At 33.7% G+C, this 10,833-nt stretch overlaps 2 protein-coding genes across 2 annotated transcripts; both read right to left on the bottom strand.

Moving 5' to 3' along the window:
- Positions 1-111: 111 nt before the first annotated feature.
- On the bottom strand, positions 112-2,380 carry LOC108976641 (beta-catenin-like protein 1). The gene is made up of 5 exons (XM_018945868.1): positions 2,261-2,380; positions 1,650-2,202; positions 707-1,575; positions 450-645; positions 112-383 (listed from the first exon to the last, which is right to left on the bottom strand). Exons 1-5 carry the CDS (start codon positions 2,288-2,290, stop codon positions 295-297), a joined length of 1,737 nt encoding a protein of 578 aa, XP_018801413.1. The 5' UTR covers positions 2,291-2,380; the 3' UTR covers positions 112-294.
- Positions 2,381-3,198: 818 nt separating this feature from the next.
- Positions 3,199-9,618, bottom strand: LOC108976625. The gene is made up of 3 exons (XM_018945851.1): positions 9,302-9,618; positions 8,044-8,197; positions 3,199-3,957 (listed from the first exon to the last, which is right to left on the bottom strand). Exons 1-3 carry the CDS (start codon positions 9,448-9,450, stop codon positions 3,595-3,597), a joined length of 666 nt encoding a protein of 221 aa, XP_018801396.1. The 5' UTR covers positions 9,451-9,618; the 3' UTR covers positions 3,199-3,594.
- Positions 9,619-10,833: the final 1,215 nt, after the last annotated feature.

Genomic DNA, 10,833 nt, shown 5'->3' with positions numbered 1-10,833 from the left:
ACCAATAACTGTTAATAGAATCAAACTAATTATATATTCCAATTCAAAACTAGCAAAAAGCCTGGCCCAAAAAGTGGTAGTGATGGAGATGGCAGTCCCATTTGCAAACCCAAGAAAAAAGTCACTTGTGACAAAAAACCGAAATGAATTAAGTAATTACTATGGAATTTTCATTTATATTTTCAAAATTTTATGTATTCGTTTGCACATTATACCAAAAGCAATTTATTAAACAAGTTTTCGGCTCCATAAAAAAGAAACATTTTTAGTTGTTATTTGTTTCATTAATACATTTCAGAATCTATCAATCAATGAAACGATATGTGATTGCTCTTGTTCCTTCCAATCGGCATCACCGTCGTCGCCCAAATTTCCGGCGTATTCTATAATTAATATTTTTTTTGTTTTTCATTTAACGACATGTTGAGTATGAAATAATAAGTACCAACCTCGCATAACATTCCTTATAGTTTTCATTGATGAACCACGTAAATTCAAAATTTGTACAACTCGTTGCTTTACCGTATCCGCAGTAGCTGATACTTCTAAAATAATATAGTCTATTCGCTGCAGCGTGAAAAGTCCGCCTGTCAATCGCTTGATGTAGTTATTTTCTGCTTCCTCATCTTCATCGATTTCAGTATTCTAAATAAAAAATGTATGCGTTTGAATTAGGAATCTAAAATAATTTGCGTAATCTAGCTACCTTTTCTTGTTGATCTATTTCCCGGTCTACGGTTTCTACTTTTTCCAAGTATTTCAAATGTAACTCTAGCAACCGATCTACTTTTTCGTGGTCATTCTCGGTGAATTTCGATAACAGTCTTTGTCGTTGCGCTCCTCTACAATTTCTCAGCATCGAAGCTATCACTGAACAAACGTGCTCCTCGTGCTCATCCGATGATAATAGATGTTTCTTATTGCGTTTTGGTGTCTTCATGAACAATGGGAAAATTGTACGAAGTCCAAGTATGTCTACGAATTTATTACAATTTTCACGACCATCTGGACCAGACATGGCATGATCGAGCACTTTCAGCGAACCATTTCGTGACATCTTTTTCTCTCGCAACATTAAATTCATAAGCTGCAAGCCTTCACCTTTCAGAAAACGATCCCTGTTTTCTTTGGCCATCAGCGCTGAACAAAGGCAATTGAATAGATTTTCCATATATTCTTGTTCCTCTGTGGAGGATGGATCATGTCGCTTATAAATAGCTAGCTGTTGCAGTAGTACATCAATGCCATCAATAGTGCCAAGCATTAGACGGTTATCGTTGTTTGTTTGTATTAGTATGGAAAGTATTTCACTACAATAAAGTTTATTAGGATCAAAGGGTGACTTTTGTTTGAGCCTTTTAAGAAGCCAAGCAAGTAAGCCTTGCTCTGCTGCTTCTCTAACAATATCACTGTGCATTTCTGTTAAATTTTCCACGATGGCCAAAGAGTTATGAACTCCATCTGCTTCTTCTTTTACTTCTTCGTTCAGACGTTCTAAATTTTGTACTAAAAGTGCACAGACCTGCTGCTTACGTAAAGCTTCAATCAAAATTTCTGCTCCCTCACTACTCTCTCCTGCAATATTTTATTCATACCATTGAATTAAAAGTAATTAATTTTCAATTGTTTAAATGTACAAACTTTTTTACCTAATATATCTACATCGGTGACTTCTTGCAAGAGATCCACAATCGCTACAGCTATGTCTGTATTTGGATGTGCAAGTAATTCCAAAATACTGGGTATGCCATGCAATTCCACCAATACTGGGTAAAGATCTGGCACTGTCGCAACTCCTTTCAACTCCTGTATTACTGAATGCAGATCAACTTCCGAATCCATAAATTTTTCTGGGTTATCAGGATATTTTATTCTCATTTCCTGGTTTTTTAAATTACGTTTTTCAAAAACCAGTAGCAATTTCTTAAGGCCAACTTCATCAAGTACGTCCCCTTCCGCATCTTCGTTTTCTACATAATTCAATATATTGATTCGCTCTTCTTCGGTCAGCTCAGGACCGAAAAATGAATCCAATGATGGAACGTCAGGTTTCACGAAATCTGCTGACTCCTTGGCCTGCTCAATACGGCGCAGTCGTTTTGATTTTTCATCCCGTTTAACATCTCGACTATTTCTGTCCTCCGAGGAATTCAATAAGTAATCATCATCCTCATCATGTGGACGTTTTGGGGTCTGCTCTGGCTGTAAGGTTATTGCTTTGATATAATCATTATTGTTTTCAAATTGAAATGTTTCTTACCTTGAAAGACAGTAGTTCGCCGACATCCATATTTAATTGATATTATTGATTTTATATTAATAAAAATATCAATTCACTTCAAGAATGTTTACCTCAGTATATACTGTGATGTTTACAATATTTTTTATTTTGGCAATTAATGCGGCATGAGAACAATGATGCTGCCACCTTAATTTGACGCTATAAGGTTGCCAGCCTTATCTTGTACACGTGACATTTAACTGAAAAGATGTCGGCAATGCAGTGTCAGGAAAAAATTAATAGTCTGGAGTACGTGTTGTTGTATCGGCACACACTCTCCATATAATTTTAGAAATGTTATCTTATTAACAGACCTTGGTTATTTACTTTCGGTTACATAGACATGATTCTTGTGCGTCTAATACTCGAAACTGACTTTAAGTCTACTTCATTGAAATGCCCTCCCTCCCCAAGTAGCATAACAGTAACTCTAATGGAAATATGTAGAAATTTTCAAAACCAAGTTTTATGCAAATCATCAATCATCAGACCATCTCGTAAGCAAACAAACATGAAACACTCACTTACTCTATTATTTCGCTCAAAATTCGCAGTTGTGAGTGGATGTAGCACTTAATGTGCTCAGTTTAAAGGACCAATCCAAATAAATTTTTTTCATATACACTACATACTTATGATATACAGCAACTATGTTGATATACATACATACATCTTCTTCCTCTTATATAGCCGAGGTAACAACAGCGCGCCAGACGTTTCTTTTCTTCGCTATGTGGCATCAATTGGATATTCCAAGCGTAGCCAGGTCCTTCTTCACCTGGTCCTTCTAACGGAGTAGAGGTATTCCCCTCTGCTTTCCCCGGCGTACACCTAGCCAACGTAGCCGCTGTCTTTTAATTCACTGGACCATACATACATAATATGTACAATAATTATCAATAAATAAAAGATTTGAGAATTTTTCGACGTTTATATATATTATAATCATAAATTAATACAAAAATATTATTTAACTAAATAATGAGAGTATAAGAAAGTATCAGAAATTCAGAAAACGTAAAATCTTCGAAGGTATGTCCTCGTTTACATATGTATACAAGCATAATTAAGCACAGACAAACATATGGTACATACATAAACTTTGCTAGTTTTTCACTGCTAGAATAAGGACATAGAACAGTGTAGGATAAACAAGAAAGAAAAAATGAAAATATGCATTGCCCTTATGAGTATCTGCGTTAAGAGTTAACATTTTATATGATAGAAAACATTTTTGGTTTCACTCCAGCAACTTCGTGTACGTTTGCACACACTATTTGCTGTACTTCCTACGTTTCAAAACAATGCTGCATTTAAATGCGCAAGTTTGGGTTTGTATAGCGGACGTACTTCAGCAAGGCATCGTTTTCCTCGCACACGAATGGTTTCTTGTGATGGCAGGCAACGTCGTGCCAGTTGACGCCATCATTGTAGAATTGGTTGAGCAGAGCCAAGCAATTTTCGGGAGCACCGTTCTGTTTGTATTCACGGTTGTCGGGTTGGGGCAGACCAATACCGCCGCTTGGCGACCAATCACCCTGGGAGCGCTCGGAAGTTGGAGCCAATTTTTGCAGAGTGGCGGTCCAGAACCAGCCATTGACGTTGGTGGGCTGCAAGTCGGGACGGTCACAACCCTTGAAGTCGCAGAGGCGACCACTGGTCCAGATATATTTCACCTGAAATCAAATTAAAGTGGTTATGTTAGTGGTTTTTGTATACTTTTGAAATTATAAAAGTGTAGAATATTGCTTACATATGCATATGCATGTAGATATATGTATGTATTTGTATATATTGATATATATTAGTTAAAAATAATAATACGACCATTATAATTATACCCTGAACAGAGTATTGATATTCAATTTGCCACGAAGTTTGTAGTACCCTAAAAAAACGTCGGATTGCTATAGTGTCTTGTCAAACTAGTTGATCACAAAAGAGTTTTTTTCCAGAAAACTTTTTTTGACGAGAAATCTATCTTCATGAATTTTAGCATCGATTATCATAAATAGTTTTCGAAAAAACTGTTGAGTTTGTTAAGGGTTATAGCATATAGCGGTCGTTAAACTGACCGGACAAAATCAAGATATTGAATTTTTAGACCCTTTTATGTTATTATAGCTTCTTGTTAATATGTGACTTAAAAGGCGTTCACGCATGTGCGCATAAAGTGTATAAATGGTGCTGACACCGATATCCATTGGCAGTGCGTCCAAGCCAGCCCAAATTTGAGTAGTGTTTACAAATATGCACATATGTACATAGATGTATGTATGTATGTGCCGCTTACTAATTCTTAGTCGTCAGCTACTTACATATTGCATGGTAGAGGCAAAGTAACACAAAATTTTCACGCCAATCATACAAAGAGCCAAGAAAATAAACCGTTAAAATGGTTTGATCGGTTTAAAATGCGCTGGCAATAAAAAGCTTTAACTAAGCTGACTAAAAGCAAAATGCCGACAATTCCATTGTTGTGTGGTGGAAAGTGGCATAGCAAACATGTTAAGTGGCTCATTACTGTCAAGTAAAATACGGCAAATACAATAAAATACGTTAAATATCCGACACATAATTCATAAATATTTTTTGAATGCCTTTAGAAGCTTACTTGCATTTACAAATGTCACCAAATAAGTCCATGTGTGTGCCTATAATGTATATACATACATATACATTGGTTTATATGTATGTGTACAAATATACGACTGGTTCGCATGTATACATATGCAGTTGTTTGAAGTTTAAGCCTCCATTGCTCGTGTTGAGGTAATGCCTGCTCCGCCACTACCATTGACACTCGGCTTTAACGGATCACACCTCAGTCATAATACAATAAAATTAATATTTGTTTTTCACTTTCTCTTACACGACATATAGCAAATTAACAACAACGGTAATAACGATTTAAGCAACAATAAACAAATAATAACGGTGTTAAGCTGAAGGGCCAATCAGCAGTAGAGAAGAGCGGAAATTCTTATGACAAAGGCAGTAATGGTGTGCAGATCTCATACATATTCAAGCAGATTTGTATGTATGTGTGCGTGCGCTTGGCGGCGTAAATTCATGCTTTTTACTTCATTTGCTTATCGGTCGCTGCAGCGTCAAATGGCAGTGGGCAAGCCCTTTTGTGGTGACACCAATTAAGAAGAAAGTGAGTGCAGATATGCAGTTTGGATAGGCATGTATATGTATAAGGCCTATATATGTACTTATACAGGGTGCTAACAGATTAGAGCTATCTGCGAACGGTTGTAGGAGTTTTTGAGAAGCTTTATCATTTTAAAAATGTGCTCGTAGGTTCGTTATTGCCTTCCAAGGGACAAACACTTTTGGAAAAATTCAGACATTCTTTTCCCAATAAATATGTATTTTGAGGAAGGTGTTCAAGATGCCGCAAGATATACCAGAAATATGAAATTTTTTTTATTTACAGAAAGTCAATATTAGCTTTTCCTTTAAAACTTTGTGGTACTAATTTGTATAAATGTTTATGATACAGTGTAAAATTATGCCAACCAGAGTATACTTTAATGACTTTTCAAATTTTACTTTCATTAATTTTTATTTGCATTGCACTTTTCCTGAAAAGATAAAACTCGAACCCAAGAGCTTCCACATTTACGACTGCGAACACCAATAATACCTGATTACTTTCAATTATGCATATAAGATAATTTGCCGCACTTACTTCCTCTTCCACCAAAAGATTGCGAAAATTTGCATTAATTCCGCACTGCATCATTCGTTTAGTGCAGTTTTTTGCTTTAATTAAATTGCAACATTGTACGTGTATCCTCAGCACTCAATTATCCATAACACTATTTGTTTGCCACACGGTTTCGCCGAGTTTATTAACGATGTGGAAAATTAGTTTTTCCCAATCGCAGGTCTACAACTAAAATCATACGGGCGTTTAGATATATATATATATATATGTATATGATTACATGCAGACATATGGGCATACGGGCGTATAAATCGTTATGCATATGTTTTGGTCACAGCAAGCGGTGGCACCAGTTGGCACCGGCCAATTTCTTACACTTTGCACATTTCGTTGCCGCGCGAAAAACTAATTTTCACATTGAACTTTATGGGTTGAGAAAACTTCAATTATAACGGTTTTTGTGTGAAATATTTTGTTCATGTGCGTCCATAGCATTTTATCGTGGAAAAATGTTGAAATCATTAGCATTTGGATGGACAATGGAGATAAAATTTTGTATATATGTAAATCCGTCTTTAATGAGTGCTAAAAAGTTGGCGTGTCTGCATAAAATGTGGAGATTATAATATTTTAATATTGCTACTAGCAGACCGAGCATCTGTAATAATTGCCATAAATTAGGCAATGAAGTTCATTTTATATGCAAACTATATTTTAATTGAATTTTTTCTGCGATTCTTTGCAGTGATGGTTTGGAATATCATTTGTTTGAGAAAAAAAACGATATTTCATGCATCATTCACAGAATCTAGTTTGGAGATTATGTTGAAATGTTAACAAGAATTTAATTAAAATCATCGCTGTGTATCACTAGATATCACTAATTGCATATTATAAGGTTATCACTGGCTGCCAATGTGTAAAAAATGATCTAATCATAATAAACATAATATTTACGAGTTAACAAGTTTTTAAGCGAGTAAAGTGCGACTTTTTGAAACACTTGTTTGACCCAATCATTAAACTAAAACTTTTGAATAATTAACTACTTAAATTCACACATATACCATATATGCATCTTTACACATACCTTGATCAAATTTAAGACAATTTGCCAAGTGCAAACCGTGCGAACTCGTACAAAATAAACATACATATTTAACTAACAAAATGAGAAGTGTCTTTAATTGTGTTGATATAAAAGAAACAGCAACAATTGAAGTGAAAATGGGCAGCTGAGCCATGTGTGTTAGAAATGAATGAATGCGCGTAAGAGCAGCTAATAGCAGCTGGCGGCTATAAGCAATTATTTATGCAGTAACCAAAATTAACACTCACAGGTTTTGTAAACGACTTTGAAGAATTGTGTTGTTTGTTTTTTTTGCGCTTTGACATTGCTTTTCTACAAAATTCGTGTTGCGCGTTGACAACATTTTGACAGAGAAATGTATGCAAACCTTCATTGCGTTTGCGCTCAATGGTGTGTTTCGACAATAAGTTTGTGTGTCGGTAGCGGCATTATGTTTTATTAGTTAGGCGTGTGTTTGTTTGCGGCTCCAATTGGGTTTCACTTTCCACAAAATACTTTATTTACGTACAAACTTTTACTTTTGTTAAGTGCAAAATTGTTTTGAGCTGCAAATTCAGCAAGACGAATGTTTAATACTCATTTGAGGTGAATATCATTGACAAGTTCGCTACAAAAGTCTTTTGTGTGTAGAAACATAAGCTATGCACTTCACGCTACGTAATACGTAGAGCAAATAAAAAAGGTTTTTTGTAACGCATATGAAGAAAATAATGCTAATTGAAAATATATTTTATAATTGTCGAATTATTTTTTTTAATAGTCAAAAAGGAATATTATTTATTCATGCATATATAACACAGACTACATACTAATTTAACGTTAATTTAACGTTGGCGAATTTTTGTAAATTTTTATACAGATTTCCGAAAAAATCTTTTAAAATAAACGAATCACAGGTAGCATGTACATATGTATATAACAAATATCATCCTATATTGTAACTTATTTTTTTTTTAGCATGCAAATTTAATTTCTGAATATCAGTTATTTACTTACGTTTTCGTTAACCACGCGTTGTTTAATCCATTCATTTTCTAAGCTAGTTTCCAATGAAACCAAGTCCATGCAACGTCTGCGGCAGAAGTTTCTGCCTGTCAACCAATCTTCTTCCACACCCTTCAATTGTGGGTCGCGCCACGAGAAGAAGTAGCTGCAAGAGAACAATATTAATTATATTTATATTTATAATATATAATTTATCACAATAATTAATAAGTATTATAATATATTTTATAAAAAATATGCTTTATAATTTTTTTTTTAATTAAATTTGTTAAATGAAAAAAAAAAAATTTCGTTATCTTTTATTGTAAAAAAAAATGGTATCAATATTTAGAAGATAATTGGTAAAATCCTCTATTAATTATATTAGTAATGAATTAATATTAAATTATGTAAAGGAAAACTGCTTTCTCTCGAATGATAAAAAAATTAATAACAGTTATAAATAATTAAATTGCATATGAAATAGCTTTTATTCTCCCTAAAAAGATTGATTAAAAATATTAAACTTTAAAGCAATAATATAATATTTGTTACAATTTTTTTACTGGTGTATATTGCAACTTTTTAGTTTTTGTTTAAAATTTGTAATAAATGTAAAAAAAAAATTAAATATTTCAGAAAAAATTGGCTAGATTTGGGTTCATTTTCTACTCATAATATTTTTAAGCATAATAATAGGTAAAAATAAATAATTAGTTTACTAATATTCATTTAGCTGTAATTTTTTTTTAGTTTAAATATTTCGCACATATATTGTTTATTTTTTTATATATGTATAAATCATTTGCCGATGACTTCAAAATGCTGTTTGCAAAAAACCAAAAAAAAAAAAAAAAATTAAAAGAAAAAGAATAAAAATATGAATGCTGCACTTATTTGTTGAAATGGGTACACTCAAGTGCTTTTTAAATAAAATTATTTCGATTAGAATTTGAGTTGATCGGAAGATCATTAAGATTTTTCAAAACAGTTAAAAAATCATTCATTTCTGTGAATACTAATATTTTTAAGACTTGGCAGTTATAAAAAAAAAATGTTGCTTCAGCGCGCTTTCGTTAAAATGTGTATAACAATTTTTTCTGAGATATTTTTCTCTTTTTTCTATGATTTCACTTTTAAATTTGTCAATTTCACAAATATGTATAATTTTTTATAGACACTCAAATATTTTTATTGAATAGCTTAATGGCTTTTCAGACATTCTTTATGCAATAGTACATCGTCTAAATGCTGCAGCGTAGATACTCACCCTTTGCCATCGGGTGTCTTTTCGTGTATAATCCTTTGAGCACACAATTGTGGATTGGGTGGATCCAGAACGCGTCCATTAGAGAATTGTGCAGAGCTTAAACTAACAATGCTAATCAAGCAAATACCGGCTACGACGAACGCTTTCATTTTAACATTCGTTTATTTAGACGTTCAATATATATTTGTATTTATATATGACACTTTCGTTTTCGTTATAGTCAAGCGCGAACGACACCACCACAGCACAGCAGTCAACTATTTGTTATTTACGTACGGGCCGTAATTTTTGAAATGACATAAAATTTTGTATATCACTATGCTTTATATATCGCCTACCATAGAGACATTGTGGTGTATTCGGCGAGTAAACATGGTGAGTGCGTTGCTCTTTTACGCTGGCCTCCAACAAATGTCTTTGCGCTCAATTTGTGTTGAGTGCTGGAGATTGTTTTGACTGCTGTCGCATGCTTGCCGATATTTTTCATATTTTTGTCGCTTGCTCATTTTGAGACATTACGATTTAAGATTATGCGACATGTTCATAACATTGAGTAGCTCTTTGAATGGTGTTCACTGTTAATATTTAATGTTAATGCAATAACTGCCCTGACAAACTCAAAAATAGTCCAGTAGTAGTAGTTCAAAATTATTACTGAGGGAAAACCAAAAAAAAAGTTCGCCAAAACAGTTAAGTTTGTTGCAAATACGTGATTACTAGTATATATRTATATGTATGTGTACAATTTTGTATTGTTATTCTCTTTTGTAGGAGAGTAGAATATTAATTGAAACCGACTCCGACCTTCCGTGTCTCTCCAGAATTTCCAAACAAAAAAATTTAATTCAAAAGTTACGACAGTGGCGTTCATAAAAAAGTTTAAACTCGGTTTTCCCAAAAGTTTTGGAAATTTTCGGAAATATAATTCGCTTATTCTTTAACGATTGATTGGATACAGTAGATTTTAAATAAGATTATCTAAAGACAAATTTCGAATAAATTTATGTTGAAAATTTTATATTTAGTAAGCATATTAAATGGATATTGAAATCAAAAATAAAATAACTATAATTTTTTCAAAGCAGCATAATTTAAAAAAATAGAGACATATTATACTTCTTGTTTATTGGCGAAGACATCGCTTACGCGATTATAGACGAGGCCCGATCGGTTTCTTTTTCGTTGTTTAGGGCCAATTGAAGATTCTAAGTGTAGTCAGGTTCTTCTCCACCTGGTATTTCCAATAGAGTGGAGGTCTTTCTCTTCATCATATAGCAGGACGGGGATAAATTAGTGCCTTGTAGGATTTGATTTTTGTTCGTCGAGACAGGACTTTATTTCTCAATTGCCTACTCAGACCGAAGTAGCACCTGTTGGATAGAGTTATTCTGCGTTGGAACTCGAGACTGACGTTGTTTTTGGTGGTAATACTGGTTCCAATATTGACGAAATTATCTACGACTTCGAAGTTATGACTGTCAATAGCGACGTGGGAAACCAGTCGCGAGTGCAACGGCTGTTTGTTTGACGAC

Source organism: Bactrocera latifrons, unplaced genomic scaffold (assembly GCF_001853355.1).
Source record: "Bactrocera latifrons isolate USDA-ARS-PBARC rearing strain unplaced genomic scaffold, ASM185335v1 scaffold_79, whole genome shotgun sequence".
In the NCBI taxonomy this organism is placed as follows: Eukaryota; Metazoa; Arthropoda; class Insecta; order Diptera; family Tephritidae; genus Bactrocera; species Bactrocera latifrons.
Note: the sequence above shows the minus strand (reverse complement) of the source record. Positions and strands in the feature narration are given on the sequence as shown.